Consider the following 17,541-nt stretch of genomic DNA (forward strand, 5'->3'; position numbering starts at 1 on the left):
CGCGCGCACGCACGCGCACGCACACAAACACATAAACACACGCACACACATTCTTAGGGAGTAGCACGCGACGTGAGGGACTCTTCTCTCCTCGCGCCAGGCTGGTTTTATATTAATTGAGTTTTCATTCAAAGTGGACACATCACAGTGCGGGTGAGTAGCTGTTGCGTGTTTATTAATATGGTTCATAGTTATTTGTGTTACCGAGTTTTAAGTTGGAGACTACAGCGACGCGTAGAGCAAAGTTTAACTCCTGAAAAACTTCCTGTAGGAACCTTCAAAATAATACTGCTCAGTGTGGCTGAGGACAAATATAGACGTTCTACGAAATATATGACATAAAGCAAGACATTTATATCGTAGAAGACTTAAGTTGGAGAGCATGTACAAAGTTTTGCTCACACCAAAGAGCTAAAAGTGTCAAAAACAGTGGACAACCGCTGCTTAAACAACTGGAGGAAACTAAGCTAGCCATAATTAGCTCTATTCCGACTTTTCTTTTCCTATAAGGAGCTAATATTATTTGCTTTGTTTTTCCACAAATATTTCCCACGTTTCAGAATGGTATTTAACTAAAAATGTAATTAAAAAGTAGAAATATATCAACAGGGACAAACATTTAAACAATCAATGGCTAAACTGCAGCTACAGTGTCAGCTACTCTATTCCCCTATCGAGCTAATCAAACCTCATGGACTGTCAAGACTTTTATTTTGAAGTTCCTGCTAATACTTTCTATTTTTCCATGTCATATGACCTAATCACTCACAGACGTCAGTTCCTCCTTCCAGTTCCAACCGAAGTGTACAACCAATCAACAGTAAGCCCACCTTAGTGACTGAGCTGGCTGAGAGACTTTAGTTTCCCTCGTCCCTTCACTTTCAAAATAACGTCCAGTCATGTAGACGAAAGGGATGTCTAGCCAGATGTCCTTTGAAATGATGAAACAAGTCATTTATCTGAAATCATGTTTACAACTCTGGTGACCACACTGCAGCAGTGCGGTATCATGAAGAGCTCGGTTGCAGCTGGGTCAGTGTCAGGAGCTATTTACGTTGACATGCCATTCATCCAGGCTAAAAATAAACGTACACATCCACTGGCCCTTTTGAAATGTCATTGCAAACAACCCAACGCAATCAGCACAAACTAGACAAACAGCAGCTGATTTCTTGTGCCAGACCTGACACCCTCTTCCATTTATAAGCGTCGTAATTCATTTTCGTTGCAGCTTTCTCCCTGAGTCCTGCTGTCACCGGGGCTCAAAGTCATCAGGCTCCTGTTCAACATGTCGTCATCATATGCTGCTGCCATATCATCCCTCATCACAGCCAGCACTTCTAATCCACCCATCAAACCCAGCCCTCGTCCCACCCCACGCACAGCAGGGAGTCCTGAACCTTCCCCCCGGCCCTACAAATCCCCACACCACCCTCCAGCTGTCCAGATACAGCCTCATTCACCGGAGCCTCTGGTGTCGTACGAGGAGCAACAGGAGAATCCTGCAGATTATGGCATAGGTAGGCAGCGCCACAGTGTCAAACACCAACACCCTGCCTGAGGTCTCTCTCCTTTGATCCAGATGGCACTTTGTGTTGCAGGTGGTTATTACCTGGTTGAGATCGAAGAGATCTTTGTTGACCGCTATCAAGTGGTCAGAAAGTTGGGATGGGGTCACTTCTCTACTGTGTGGCTCTGCTGGGACATGGAGTAAGTACAGGTTTTACCTTTCAATTTGCCCTAAATAACGTTATAACAAAGTGTTGTCATTATGATATCTTACATAAACATAATAGCTAATTACCATCATTGTTTGCATGCAGGAGAAGGCATTTTGTGGCTCTGAAGGTGGTGAAGAGTGCTCAAATCTACACAGAGACGGCACTGGATGAGATCAAACTTCTGAAATGTGTCAGTGAGACCACATGGATCTTCTTTCTTTTTTTCTTTTGCAGCACACAATTAGTGGACATAACGAGAGTGTTATTAATGCATGAGTGTCTGTAGAAAGAGAACCCTAATGATAGCATGTAGGTTTAGACTATTCATAGTGATTATATATTTATTATGCAAACACTAACACATCCAACATCTGTGTTTTATTATATCTGCCAGATTATGATGTCATTTGCTCACATTGTGATTTTCTTATCATTATACATTGTCCTTTTTGTTGATATTGAGACATTTTCAATATGTCATCATTAGGTGAGGGACAGTGACCCCAAAGATCCTAAACGAGAAAGAATCGTGCACCTCATCGATGACTTCAGGATCTCTGGAGCCAATGGTGAGCGTATCCTTTACAAAGAAAAGGCTTAAGCCACATAATGTCCCTGTGTCACTATTTAAGAAGCTAGTGGTGCAGGCATTCTTTTCTATCAACTTGTTTTTTACCCTTCTATTCACATGTTCCTACAAAAAAAAGAAAATAAAACTTTGTACCAAAGCGATGGGACTGAAAATATGTGGATCAGTGTCAGCGTGTTTAGGTTTTCTCCCAAAACGCACAAAACTCGGAACCAAGTGTACAATATGAAACAAAGTCCTTAGCTAATCACCAGATGTGTGCATGGTTCTGGAGGTTCTTGGCCACCAGTTGCTGAGGTGGATCGTCAAATCCAACTACACTGGCCTCCCTCTGCCCTGCGTTAAGAGCATCCTCAGACAGGTGCTGTCCAAATCCTCATGCTATCTTAAAAGAGACACATTATGCTCATGCCATGTAATCAGAAAACATCACTCGTCTCATATTTTAAGGCTCCTCTCTGATAAGGCCTGCTCTAGCTGACCCACTCCACTGCTTCCAGTGCATGATGGAAATGTCGGACTCCACTCTTACTTTACCCGGCTTCGTAAGAGACCTTGTCTAGCAACTAGGCGTGCATTATGGCAATGTGAGCATTCATGACATCATTTGACTTCACGATACCCCAGAACTATTGACAGGTGTTTCAGGATCTTCAGGAGCTGTGTTTTCTGTGGAGGAGAGGAGCTCCCTTTACCCTGAGCTTTAGGCTTTTCAACTTTGCAGACATCTTACATACAAAAACCTCTTTCACTCACAAGAGGAAAGGGAAAAGCAGGAAGAGCATAATCTGTCTCCTTTAAATCATTCTCCATATCTTTCACCACTGATTGGAATCTTTTTGTTAACAGACAAGCTTCTATTTTTACTCCTCCTTCATATGATTTACAATGACAGTGACGCCATTTCATCCTTTATCCCAGGTTCTGCAGGGTTTAGATTATTTGCACACTAAATGCAAGATTATCCACACAGACATCAAGCCAGAAAACATCCTCCTGAGGGTGGACGAGGTTTATATTCAGAAACTGGCTTCCAACACCAAGCTATGGCAGCTGCCAGTGTCCTCTGCTATCTCTAGCTCCCCAGGTTAGTGATGCCGTATTACGCTTATTGATTAAATAATATGTATGTTTAATCTGACACATATTCACATTCTTCATGTATTTTGATAATCTGTGCTTCTTTTCCTCTGTGGTGATTTTTATTTTCTGCCAGTTAACAGAGGCCTCAGGGATAGGAAGGTGTGTAGCCTAATAATATGAATTTTTCTTTATAATTTAATCATTTTTATGTATGATGTGGTATTTTTTTATTTTTTACAATCACATTATAATTTGTGGCTTCCTGCTGTGACTTCTCAAGAGTTTGTCCAACTTTTTGGGGAAGCTGACGGGAGTTTTCCACACTCTTGGGGAGTGGGTAAGATAGATGTTGTGTTGGGTTTTTGCACTTGAGCTTCTTAACTGCATCCCGCCAGCCACTACAGCCTGGAACACACGAGACGACATATCAGACTGTTAAAAAGGGAGGGAACCAGACATTTATCTGTACAATTACCTTTGGGGCACATAGTAGGAATCAAACACAGTCATTCAGCTTTTATGTTCTTTTCTACCATAACACATTGACACTAAAGAGAGAGAGATCATCCCAGAGCAATATTGCACACTTTGCTACAGCACGTTGGTACTGTGTTTACAGAAAGCAGCTACTCTGGCTCCTTTCTGCGTTGGAGTCGAAACAAGCAATACTTTATATTCTTACTGTACAGCTATTGTATTCAGTATCTGTTTCTATCAAAATTAGATACAGTCCAGAGAAAGAGGTACTGAAATAGTCTGATCATAAACGGTGCGCGTCTCCATGTTGTCTCATGCTTGTGTTGAATATGCATGTGATAACTCATGCTTGCTCTTGTGACATTGTTGTGTCACCAACTGGCTCCTGTAAGGGGGGGGGGGGGGGGGTGGACAGGACACACCCTCATATATACAACCTCCACTGCAGTTTCAATATAGCCACTTGTTTGCACTTGACTGCTGTACAACGATTAGATAAGATACAAAACTCAGAGTTTGAATTCCAGGTAAAGCTTTGTGGCTTATTGCAACTACAGAGTTAGAAAAAGATGATAAAGGAGAGAATTCATGGCACTAGCATAAGATTTTAGGGTTCAGTCTTTAGCTCTATAGAAGATAGGTTGTATTCGGAAAAATTAAAGCACAAAGACAGAAGTAACAATGGAGAAAAAGCACCAGTGCAGATAGTCCTGAGGGTTGTGTGTGTGTGTGCGTGGGTTTGTGTGTGTGTAATTCTGATTTAAAAAAAATATTTAAACTGTAGTGCATTGCTGTCTGCTAGAGTGTCTATTTTTCATACTACCACAGGGGGGTGCAAAAATCATAGTTTAGAGCAGCATGAACAGGCATGAAGTTGTTAGGAGGATTCATTCATTAGTTCATTGTTTTTTAATTCAACGCTTATCCATTATTGTACCTGCAGTCTAACAAGGTCTCCAGGAGCCCGATCAACCGACTGACGAGGAAAGACAGGAGTCGACGAGGACAGGAGACTAAATCTGACCTCAAACAGAAAGACAAACTTCATGTGACATTTACCGATATCACGCCTCCCTCCAGCACCTACAGCTCCACCTGTCAGTCTAAGCTGTCGGGTCCTAACCTCAGATTAAGGAGGCAGACCCTGCTGCTGGAGGAGGGACTGGACTTGGCTCCATTCAGCAACAGAGACTCCATCTGCTCGTGGTCCGACCTCAAAACAGATGCTCCTGTCTCTGGCTCCAGGTCAGCATTATTACATCAGACTGCTGACAAAGAGCCACCTCCACCTTCATCATCCTCCCCCTGTGGTTCGTCTCACAACATTTGTGTTGTTGGTTTGTCCCACTAAACTGTGATTTGCATGAATATGATGTAGGATCTACTGTTAGGCATCAAATTCTTTAATGTGTTACAGGTTTCAGTGACTCTGACACGTTACCTTTGGATCTACTGAAGCCACAGAATGCTGATGAAATCCTCATTAAGATTGCTGACCTGGGCAATGCCTGCTGGGTGGTGAGTTATTCATTTGACAAGGATAATACATTTGAAAAACGATTCAATTAGAATGACACTCACTAGAGTGCATTCCTTTACCAAGGCTCAACAACTCCCTTTGAGACCACATTTAAATTCAGTAGATATTGATTTTTATTTGGATTAGCTTCAAATTACCCACACACATTCATAGATATTACTTCCTCTTTGTTTTGGCAGCACAAACACTTCACTGAGGACATCCAGACGTGTCAGTACCGCTCTGTGGAGGTCTTGATCGGCGCTGACTACGACACACCAGCCGACATCTGGAGCACTGCCTGCATGGTGAGACAAGTACCTGCATAGATTTGTTAAACATTCTTCTATTATTTCTAAGATTTTTATGTTTATCATTCAATTTAACTTTGCCATTTGTTGATTTGTCATGACCATCCTTTGTGTCTTCTTTAGGCTTTTGAGCTGGTGACTGGGGACTATTTGTTTGACCCCCAATCAGGAGCAACATTCTCCCGAGAGGAAGGTTAGTTTGAGTCACTACATCCCTTTTTGTCCTTAATAAACTAAATATATGCACAATTCAGAATGTGCCTGTGTCCCCTCAGATCACATTGCCCACATCATTGAGCTGCTGGGACCCCTGCCATCCAAGTTTGCCCTCTCAGGGAGAAATTCTAAACAATACTTCAATCGTAAAGGTAAAGTAAGTTAGTAACTATGTGTTAAAAACAAGGTTACTTGTTATATACTGACAAATCACCCTAAATTAATATTTGAACTCTCCCTAAACTCAGAATAAAGTTTTCCTTCTTCATATTTTACTAGATTAAAATGATCACCTCATACTTTTGTTATCATGGTGGTGCCCTCACACTTTTTCAATTGTAGAGAATGTTTGTGATAAATAACTTTCAAATTTATTTGAAAAAAACAACTTCTTTCTACCTTGTCCAGGACAACTTCGACACATCTCAAAGCTCAAGTCATGGAGCTTGTTTGAAATCCTACAAGATAAGTACGAGTGGCCTCAGGAGGAAGCCGTCAACTTCAGCTCTTTCCTCTTGACCATGTTAGAGCTGCTGCCAGAGAAAAGAGCCACCGCTGCCCAGTGTCTGAAACACCCCTGGATCCTCTCCTAGGCCCTGTATTGCACAGAGCCCAGTGGACGAGCTCTCTGTTCAGCAGCAGACTCATATATTGGATGTGACAGCTGTGGGAATAGTCTGGTGCTGGCATCATGCACAAAGCTTTCATAAATATTTAGGAAGCTTCACTAACAGCCAGTTTAATTGCTTGGGCTTTTAAACCTTGTTCGTGCCTGGCATTAACATGCAACGTGGGTGATCCGAACATAATTGGACATTTCAATCGTTAAATTTGAATGTGTTTCCACCGTAGACTGCGTACAAAGATGGACGACAGGTCTCCATATGAAGCCAAAATATCCCAGATACGAACAATCACATCTTGGGCAGATGATGTCATTTGGAGCTAGAGTGTGTGCAGTAGCGATAGGGGAAGGAGTCAAAGCTTACTGTAGTGTAAACATTAACACTTGAATTTTGGTCCTCTTTGTGTTATTTAATAAACACATGTACTTTGAGCCGCTGACTTGTGATTTGATGTCCCCAAATACATGTTGAGTCCGGGTACAAACTGTGCCTTTGTATTTAAATGTCTTTTGAAACATGATGACAAAGCTCTTGAGTTTCAATAAACTGACATCGGATTCCTTTTATCCTCTAGTTCAGTCAGACAACGCACGTTCAAACGTTTATTGGAGCATTAGAGCAGGTTTAGTGTTTGGCGTCTAGGCTCCAACTTAATCACTCCCCCATATGATTACACAGGAATGATGGGAGTGATGAGCAAATACTTGTAGCCCCCCGTCGGAGCCTGCAGGTGGATACTGGGGTGATGGAGGGGCTGAAGCAACTAGTAGCAATACTGCAGCAGCAGTGCGAGCAAAGGGGATGATGGGAAATTTCTCTCTTCTTAAATAGACCACATGATAAGGTGGGTGTGTATTATAGATGGTAGTGGAGAGTGAGGTATGTCACATGATGTATGTCACATGATTGGCGCAGAGCAGCTCGAGTTGGCTGCCTGAACTAGCTCACCGGCGTCACTCCATTCATTATTAACAGGTTGGGTGCTCACCTTTTGCACACTTTACTGTTTTGTAGATTCAATTGGGAATTAACAAGAGGGACATATTGCCCATCAATCCTTCTCAGTAACTTATAATGACAGTGAAACATGCTTATCATATTTTATGTAATCTATTAGAAATCAAGACCTCAAATCTCTCATTCATCACAGTATTCAGATCTTTCATCAAAACATCATATAAGACACTAGTGACAGTTACAGCTTTGAGTCTTCCTGGTTTGGTTTGGTTTGCGCGACTGGATTTGGGCAGTATATCTATTCTTTTATATAAAACATCACTTCCTAAGATCTTACATCTGTAAACTGCCATCACCAGCTGTCTCCACAGAGGTTCTGTCTGTTTAATTGCTGCCTTCAAATAGGATCATGTTACCATGTTCAATTAATGAGTCTAAATGAATGCATCCCTCTTGTGATATTTATGGCCTCGGAATATTCTGAAAGCTTGAAGTTCGCTGACAATTTTAGACACGGGTCAGGCCCTGGAGGTTCATTTTTCATTGGATCACAAGTTAATCTATTGTATTTTATTGTAATTTTTATTTAGTCTGAGGACTAAGGCACCTCTTTGCCCTCTGTCATTGTGCCATTTACTGTGTTGCATTGCCCCACTGCCACTGTGGTTGAAATTTCTGATGAATAAAGACAAATATCACCTCCTGAATTCAACGTCTGCAGATGAACCCAAAACACAATCTATTGTTTTATATCTGCAGGCTGAGTCACATATCCTCAATTGGTATGTTCCTGTTGCTTCTTTGATTTCAATTTACTCCCACATATATTCCAACATTAAACCAAAAAACAACAACGTACAGCAGGTGTAACTACAAACAGAGACTATGATAGCGAACAGAAAAAAATGGCCTAAACCGAGACCCATTCCGCCTTCATGGAATTGAGCAATAATTGGCTCCTACACGGAGAGGTGGTGGACTAGTGGCAGAAAGTTGGACTGTGGGCAGGAAATCCGATGGTGGTCTCTGGTTTGAATCCACGGAGTGACAACAAAATCAACATACCTGGACGGACAACACCTGGACAACACCTGGATCTGTTCCACACTGTCAAAGTGCCTACCCCACCCCACTGTCTAAGTGCCCCTGAGCAAGGCTCCTTACTCCCCTAACACCTGCTCCCTGGGGCGCCGTGCATGGCTGCCCACTGTTCTGTGTGTCCTCCTGTGTATACCAGTTGGGTCATAGCAGAAACCAAATTTCCCCCCTTGCATGTCGTGTATGTGTGTGGGACAATAAATGTATCGTATCGTGAGTAATACATGATCTTTTCTTAGAGCACAAAAACAGCACTTTTAATCATGAAATTCCTTTTTATATTATCAAATAACTAAGTTAAAGTTAAAGGACAAATCAGTAAAGTAAAAGGACAGCTATACATCATTTTAAGATCTACCTAAAATGACAGAAACCATCATTGAGAAAAATGAATTATTGTACTATGACCTTGTAGTTTGGCTCATGTCCCATCCACTAACATTGTTGACATGAGATTTATGACCTACACTGCAGCCTGCCACCAGAGGGCGATTGAGATACTTTGGCTTCAATTATGGGGAGCCGTCATATCGTCAATCTTTATATACACACACAACTCACAAAACTTCAAGAGAGAAAGAAAGACTCACGATAGAAATAAACTGTTTATTTGTTGTTTTATTAAAAAGAAAGTGCATTCTGACAGTTTCCTCATATAAGATGAAAATGTAATCACGATGAAAACAAGATATATAGGATCTGGAATTATTCACTAAAATATCCAGTTAAACATCTAAACATAACAAAAATGAATATTTGCTGCAGCAGAGTTAATCCTAATAAATGGCAAGAAAGAAACAAATCCCTGGATGAATGTCTGTGTGTGTGTGTGTTTGTACACCACCTTGAGCATATTACCAACAGAGTGAGGACACTTTGGGAAAGTGAGGACATTTTGGCCGGTCCTCACTTTGTGATCCCCTTTAATGGATTGTTTGGGGGTTGAGACTTGGCTTTAGGGTTAGGTTTTGAATTAGGTTTAGCTTAGGTTAAAGGTCAGGGTAAGGGTTAGGCATTTCATTTGGATGGTTAGCGTAAGGGGTGGATCCCAAACTTTATACAGTCCCGTACCCCTTCAGACATTCAATCTCCAGCTACGTACCCCCCGCAGCGCGTGCGATAGGACACGAAAGATGTTGAGCTATGCAAAACGCAAATCAAATATTTCCCCGCGTACCCCCTGAACCACTTCGCGTACCCCTGGGGGTACACGTACCCCAGTTTGGGAACCAATGGGCTAGGGAATGCATTATGTCAATGAATGTCCTCACTAAGATAGCTGGACAAAAGTGTGCCTGCTTGTGGGTGTCTGTGTGTGTGTGGATGTGTGTGTGTGTGTGTGGGGGGGGGGGGGGGGTTGTGTGTGTGTGTGTGTTTGTGTGTGTGTTTGTGTGTGTGTGTGTGTGTGTGTGTGGGGATGTGTGTGTGTGTGTGGGGGGGGGGGGGGGGTTTGTGTGTGTGTGTGTGTTTGTGTGTGTGTGTGTGTTTGTGTGTGTGTGTGTGTGGATGTGTGTGGGTGGGTGTCTGTGTGTGTGCGCGCCCTGACCATTACGATTTGGTCTATTGTGCATTCCTTGCATGCTCACATTCAGCAGAGAGCAAAGTCTTGGGGCTGAAAGGAAGAGGAGGGAGGAGTTAGTCTCTGTGAAGGCGAGCATATGTCCAGCAGTTGGTGAAACAGATTTTCTTCTCTCAGCTCGAGGGGGTGAGAAGGAAGGAGGGAGTGGCACCCGCTCTCACATGTAAGTCTTATTTCACTGTCAGATTTTCAGTAGAGACACTACATGAATACAGAAGGCTTTTTTTTATACGTCCATTTTATGTCTGATAAGTGTTTGCATGTTTCTCAAGAGGGAGCAGGGCTCAGACTGGGTTTAATTCCTGCTTTGGTCTGAAGAAAAGCTTATAGGACAGTTTTATAATCAGCTTTTCTCCTCATATATGCCAGTTTCACAACAGATAATCCATTGTAGCTTCAATTATAAGCACCTCTTTGATATTCTAACCTTTTTATTCTTGTTCTCCATCCTGTTCCTTCATTTGAGAACTTTTTATGGTGTGATTTACATATGATTTGAACTCAGTCAGGTAGTATGCACATGTGACTTGGTATTGTGCAATTGTGTGTCTGCACGATGATAACAAATATACATGTGTATGTTTATCAAGCTGCATTTCAGTGTCTGAATCTTGTTGTTTATTAGGAGAAAGACAAAGTAAAGGTTAAAGTCTGTGCGCTCGTTCTGCCTGTTGTGACACAGCTCTTAACCCGCGGCCAGTTGCCATGCAACTCAAACTCCAGATCAAAAGGAATTACCTCAACCCCCATTGGTCTTTCACGGTTGTTTTATTAGTGCAAGGTAGAGCTGTTTCCAGCCTTGCTTTTCACTGCTTTCCCACACACAGCCATCTCTCTTCTCTCCTCCTTCATTTGCTCTGTTCTTCCCTTTTCATCTGACATTTCTAAACAGACCAAATGCTCCTGAGAGAAGGGAAATCCACACACAGATCATTGGGTTGTGCATGTGTTTGTTTACCAGCACTTATTGCAGCTGATATTAAATGATATCCTACAGTGATATCATCTGACTGGGATGTGTGTGTGTGTGCAGCTTGGAGCAGTAGCAGATAATGAAAACAGAAGCAGCGACAGTATTGCACACTGAACAGTAAACACCCATCTCATTAAGCTGACACAAAGGGAGCATGAGGGGAGATAAGAGGGAGCTTTCATTTATCTCATGCAGATGTCTTCCTATTGCACTTTGTCTGTGCTTCATTCATCACGGCCTCTCATCACATTGAATGCAGCATCGTGTCACCAGCTTGAAATGATGTTTATGTACTCTGCAGGATGTGGCTGATTCTTATTTACAGTTGCACCGGCGGAGCAGCGCTTCTGTATGCTCTGTACAGATGGGTGATCCCTGCCGCTGTTCAGTATCATGGAGGGTTGGCGCTGCTTTGGCATGATGTCATCGTGGAGCGCATGCTGGACACACTGACCCAGTCCACTCGTCCTCAGGTGGGTCTTCACCAGTGATGCCGGTAACGCGCTACTTAGTAACGCGTTACTCTAATCTGACCGCTTTTTTCAGTAACGAGTAATCTAACGCGTTACTATTTCCAAACCAGTAATCAGATTAAAGTTACTTGTCCAAGTCACCTTGCGTTACTATTTCGGTATTTGTGGTTAGCCCGCTGGGCACGTCCTGCGGCTGGGGGAGCAGTCGCCCCGTCGCCCTCCTCACCACGCCGCCGGAGGCTCGGTGTGCGGCACTCCTCGACGTTTTTTTAGGGGGGGAGGTGCTCGTCCGCGGTGCGGGGGCTTTCCTTATAGTATGCCGCGGGGCGGTGTCCGTCGGCGCTGCGGAAGGCGGGGACCGGTTGGAGGGGACCGGGTACGACGGTCGGCGACAGCGACTCTGGACGTGTGTCGGGCTCTTCTCGCGGATCACCTCAGCTACAGCGCCCGTTAGGGGAACCCTCCGTTCGCGCGGGGGGGGGGGGGGGGCCTCCGGCGGTGTCTAATAAAGTTTGTGTTGGCCAAACCGGTTGTCATTTTTATGTTGAGGCGGCGGGGGTGTTGTCGGCAGCTGCTGAATGTAACTAATAAAGTAACTTGTAATCTAACTTAGTTACTTTTAAAATCAAGTAACTTGTAATCTAACTTAGTTACTTTTAAAATCAAGTAACTTGTAAAGTAACTAAGTTACTTTTTCAAAGTATGGCAACACTGGTCTTCACTACACACAGCTCACCTAAGATGAGAGCAGACCGAACACACTGCAGCATACTGACAGATTTACACCTGTTAAGAAAAGGACGCCGGCAAATTTAATCAAATTGATCAGTCTCAGACAAGAAAGCATTCTGATTCAATTGAGGTCAGTTCTCCTGTTCAAAAGGAACACATGCAACAATCAGGTCCAAATAAAATAAAAAAATCATTAATTTCCTACCAGGTGGATTATTGTAATGACTGATTCATAATCAGAGATGCAGAGTGGAATAAATGATTAAACTAAATTAGCAGTGATAAAATAAAAAATATACTGTAAGATGAGTCATTGTGGCAGATAAAATACAATGGTGTGTTAATAATGTGGTAATTATTTTTTATTTGTTTATTTATTTTAAGGTCTCATTAATCAACACATACAAAAATGTATAGCAGTCAACTTTCATCTGTTGTGCCTAAATCCAGTTTTTAAAAGACATCCTGAAATAAAGTAAAATTACCTATTGTTTATAATTACAAATATGTATGGATATTTCATGTGCATTATATTTACATCATCAAAACTAACCCTAACCCATAATAAAAATAACACAAATAAACACTACACCTGATAAAATCAAGCTATAATGCATGATTGAAAATCATTATATAAATCAAACAATACAGAACAATGCTCAGACACACACAAAGCCACAAATACCCATAAGTAAATAACACAAGATAAAGTGGAATATTTAAATATAATCAAAAGTTTGGTTTGATTTAGGCCTTGTCTTATTTGTATAGTATTTAAAGGTTAGATAATTAATACTGTTTCAAAAGTCATCAGGCAAACTATTCCAATAGCTGGTGGCTCAGACTGAGAAAAGCCTCTTTGCCCAAACTTGCTCCGTCTGTGCTGTACAAGACAGACCCCTGCATTATAGACTGACCAGTGAGGGAGATGCAAGGCCATGTAAAACTTTGAAGGTGAGGCAGCCATCAGCAAAATATACTAAACTAATGAAATTAAATATTAATATATAACGTTTTTTGTATTATGTGATAACATATATTAACGTAGGATTCTATAACAATCCCGTCATCTAGAGCAGAATGAGAGTAAATAGATGAAACCCACTTGAATCAGTGTCAGTGTGCTGTGGAGACGTCCCTGACTTGAATGCAAAGCTGTAGTTGGTTGGTGACCTTTATGTCAACTACAAGTGGAATTTACCAGAAGCTTTGTCAGATGCCTGGCGACATGGGTTCTACAAGCTGTCACAGCTTTTTCAGGGTTTTAGTTTTACTAATTTCCCCATAAACAAAACATTAAAATATGCTATATGTGAAGGAGAATTACCTAAAAAACGTCCAGGGGCTTGAAATGTGGCACTCTTCAGGTAGAAAATTACAGGAATGACGTTACAGCAGTTAACGAAAGTATACACAAACACATCTGCAGGCCAAGAACATACACTCACTATTTAATTTAAAGTTCTCATAAGACAGGATAAACATGATGAGAAAATAATCAGCAATAAGGACAACACACTATATAATAATTATATACGATATGGACGGCCATAATTCAGTCCATATGGAAAGTATTGTTTGGTTGGAGAAGTGATTTCAGGGCTCTTTAGGGCTCTAATCCAACAGACGCTTGCTTTATAAGCACAGGATGTTTCTTGTTGAGTCTGCCTGAAGTAGGTGTACAGCTGACCTGTTCCTGACCGGTTGGTGTCGGAAAAGGCCCTCGATCAGCTTTCTTTGAAAGTTAACCATAAATGTTTCTGATGCCATATATGAGGAGCAGCACACTATGAGGATAAGGAAAAAAAACTACTGATAACATATGCAGTAAAGTAACAGACCATAAAAGAGGGGGCAGATCACTTAGCATCATGTAATGCATTTACTCTTACACACAACAGGCACACACATAGTTACGAATTTGAGAACTCACAATTGTTTGTTGTTTCTTGGGAAGAATTCTTTCATTTCTTTTGACAACATCATTTTGATTCATGCTTCTTCAGTCTTCCATTACTCAAAAGAAAAAATGAAAAAATCTAGATTTGTATGTTAATACATGTATATATTGGCTCCAGCCCACTTAGATCCATAGTTGTTAAAGATAATGGATGGGTGCAGATAGATGTAAATGATACTGTCGATCTTAAATATATTTCATCTGTCATGATCCTCCAATCAGTCACTAAACGTCACTTGGTTTATTTGTGCTTGTGACTCAGCAGCAGACAGAAGCAGTTGACATACAGCTACAAAGATAATGGACACTCCTTCTAGAACAACAAGTGTATTAGTATGAGGGATTTACAGGGAGGACAGAAACCATCCGTCTACAAAACTAGATCAACAAAACTGCTCTTTCATCCCATTCCAGGAGAATTCCCATCCACACCAAACCCTAAAAAAAGTTGTTACAACAATCAGGAGCATTAATGAACCAACCAATAGATTGATATGACTCAACAGATGTTGGGACTCCCCAACCAGTGGGAACAGCACAAGTATGTTGTTGAATGAGTCCTTAAGTATCTAAACTAAGCCCAATTGCCCCTTATTCAACCAAATGCAAGTAGAGAGGTGGCTGCACACTGGAATCATAGCTGTCATGTAAGATGGTATTCATTGGCGACATTTGGAACTGAACTAGTCTTCTTTAGACATTTTTCAATCTTTGCAAAAAGAAAGGTATTAGCCCGAGGAAGGCCAGTCTAGCTTTGTTTGGTCAGCAGAATTTTTTAACTCATTAGCGCCTTGAGATAATTAATGTTTGATTTGGGGCTATACAAATTTAATTTAATTGAAAATTGTTCCTTCATGTAATTCTGTTTTAAAAATCCAAGTGAAAATAGTTTAAAGAGCAAGAGCACAAATACCAACTAATGGGACCTATCGCTTAAAAGTTGGGTCAAACATGGCCACCCAAAGCTTTTGAAGTATTAATGAATGAATTATTAACTATGAGTGATCACTGACTGTTTTTCCTTCTCGTCAGCGGCTCCTGAGTGCAGTTCAGAAGAACGCCACTAGAGGGGACCCTCGCAGCGTGGTCAAAGCCATAGATCACTTCTGCAGACACAAGGAGTGGGCCATGAATGTGGGGGATGAGAAAGGTGCTGTTTTTTTCTGTTGGCTCTCATGTGTGAAGTCAGAACCTCACATGACTGAGCCGTATGTTCATGTTTTGGTGCCGCAGGCTGCATTCTGGACTCGGTGGTGACTGAGGTGAACCCACACACTGTGTTGGAGCTGGGAACCTACTGTGGCTACTCCACGGTGCGGATTGCCAGCCTGCTGCCCCCTCACGCCAAACTCATCACTCTTGAGTTTAACCCAGACTATGCTGCAGTTGCTCGTCAAGTCATTGCCTGGGCAGGACTAGAGGAGAAGGTGGAGACTGATGTTTCTACGTAAAGAGAAATATCAATGATTTACTGTATGCGCAGGTCAGAATAAGAAGATGGTGCATTCCTATGTTCCAGGTGCAGTTAGTCGAAGGCGCCTCTAGCGACTGGATCCCCAAGCTGAAGGAGCAGTTTGGGATTCAAACATTTGACCTGGTTTTCCTGGATCACTGGAAGGATCGCTACCTTCCTGACACAAAGCTGATCGAGGTGAGTTTCTTTGGGCTCATGTTGTCCTAATTGATCTCTGATTGTTCTGCCATGACACTCACTGTGCTTTTGCTCTCAGGAGTTCGGCCTCCTCCGGAAAGGCAGCGTCCTGCTGGCGGACAACGTCATCTGTCCCGGAACTCCTGACTACCTGGAGTACGTCCGGAGCAGCCCGCAATACAAAAGCCAATACTTCAAATCTCACCTGGAGTACACCAAAGTGGAGGACGGCTTGGAGAAGTCGGTCTTCTTAGGGTAGTTCTTGACAACCAGTCTCATATTTAACACAGGCACCAGTAAATGTCAGACCTCTGATATCGGGGGTTCATTGAGCAGACTCAAAACTCACAATGTGTAATTTTCTGCTACTATTGCAATCAAAACAATAATATAAGACGGACTTTGGTGACATTTTGGAGTAGCGTGGGGTTTTGGTAGTTGTTTTCTTCTCCACCACTGCAGACAGGGAGTCCCTGAGTGTTAATCTTTCAGGAGGGTTTTAGGAGGAGCTGGATTGTCTGCAGAGGTCTACTCTCCAAAACAGGAAGGGTATGAGGCCATTTACAGGCGTCCACACATGACTGTTACTGGGATTAAAATGACTCTCAAGGTTTGAAAAGTGCTGGAGACCTTTTGAGAAGGTGTAAGAACACAACCGAACACATATGTAGCATAGGTCCAGTCGATTTTACACATTTACCTTTAAAACCAGAAATAACATCTTGTTTTACAATATGTGATGATGTCAACTTAAAATTAAAGGTAACTCAGAGGGAAATCTAAAATATTTGTGTTGTGTGCTTTATTTTTCATAATATAACCTAATAGAAGGTGACGCTCACTCTGAGATGTGTTTATGTGCTGGTCCAGTAGGTGGCGCTAGCGATGCTGCGCTGTAGCTCCTAATTGACAGATGATGAGCTGCAAACTGTGTATGGGGGGGGGCATCTTCTCCCACAGCATCAACAAAAATCTATAATAAATCTAATTCAGCTGCATTCTGTGGTGCACATACCTATTTTCGCCAGGTGTGTTGAAGAGAGATAGTGTGTGTGTGACATGTTGGTGTGTGTGTACGTGCATGTGTGTGACATTTTAGTGTGTGTGTGTGTGTATGTGAGAGAGAGAGAGAGAGAGAGTATGAATCAAATCGTTGCTCATCTAATCTCTCAAAGTGACAGAGTTCAATCATACCAGAGGGGGAGGGAGGGGTTCTGCATTTGGTTCAGCCGTATGGAAAAAAAATATATAATATGGGCCAGTCCACCTAGTGCTTTCTTCACAGACGCCTGCATGATAATCCCAATCTGTGGCCATTAGTGCACTGAGAGAGCAAGGGAGGAGAAGGTTCAACAGAGAGAGCGAGAGAGAGAGAGAGAGAGAGAGAGAGAGAGAGAGAGAGAGAGAGAGAGAGAGAGAGAGAGAGAGAGTGAGGGGGGAGTGCCTAGACAGAGATGCACACAGAGAGAGAGGGAGAGAGAGGGAGAGAGCTTTTAAGGGATTTGGCAGCGATTTGTAGAATCTCACTGCTATAATGTTGCTCTTTTTCTGCACTTTCCCCCGACTCTGCCACGAT

The 17,541-nt window shown here is 42.2% G+C and overlaps 2 protein-coding genes across 2 annotated transcripts; both read left to right on the forward strand.

The window, feature by feature from the left end:
• Positions 1-33: 33 nt before the first annotated feature.
• Positions 34-7,212, forward strand: LOC128455850 (SRSF protein kinase 2). Its single transcript, XM_053439772.1, has 15 exons — positions 34-153; positions 1,232-1,520; positions 1,602-1,710; positions 1,824-1,911; positions 2,209-2,296; positions 2,565-2,671; positions 3,232-3,397; positions 3,527-3,552; positions 3,674-3,730; positions 4,814-5,180; positions 5,288-5,388; positions 5,590-5,697; positions 5,824-5,893; positions 5,976-6,068; positions 6,325-7,212. Exons 2-15 carry the CDS (start codon positions 1,289-1,291, stop codon positions 6,507-6,509), a joined length of 1,797 nt encoding a protein of 598 aa, XP_053295747.1. The 5' UTR covers positions 34-153; positions 1,232-1,288; the 3' UTR covers positions 6,510-7,212.
• Positions 7,213-10,077: 2,865 nt separating this feature from the next.
• comtb (catechol-O-methyltransferase b) lies at positions 10,078-16,750 on the forward strand. Its single transcript, XM_053445829.1, has 6 exons — positions 10,078-10,339; positions 11,451-11,622; positions 15,347-15,464; positions 15,548-15,741; positions 15,834-15,965; positions 16,045-16,750. Exons 1-6 carry the CDS (start codon positions 10,176-10,178, stop codon positions 16,222-16,224), a joined length of 960 nt encoding a protein of 319 aa, XP_053301804.1. The 5' UTR covers positions 10,078-10,175; the 3' UTR covers positions 16,225-16,750.
• The last annotated feature ends 791 nt before the right edge of the window (positions 16,751-17,541 follow it).

The sequence above is a fragment of the Pleuronectes platessa genome, chromosome 2, assembly GCF_947347685.1.
Source record: "Pleuronectes platessa chromosome 2, fPlePla1.1, whole genome shotgun sequence".
NCBI classification, from domain to species: Eukaryota; Metazoa; Chordata; class Actinopteri; order Pleuronectiformes; family Pleuronectidae; genus Pleuronectes; species Pleuronectes platessa.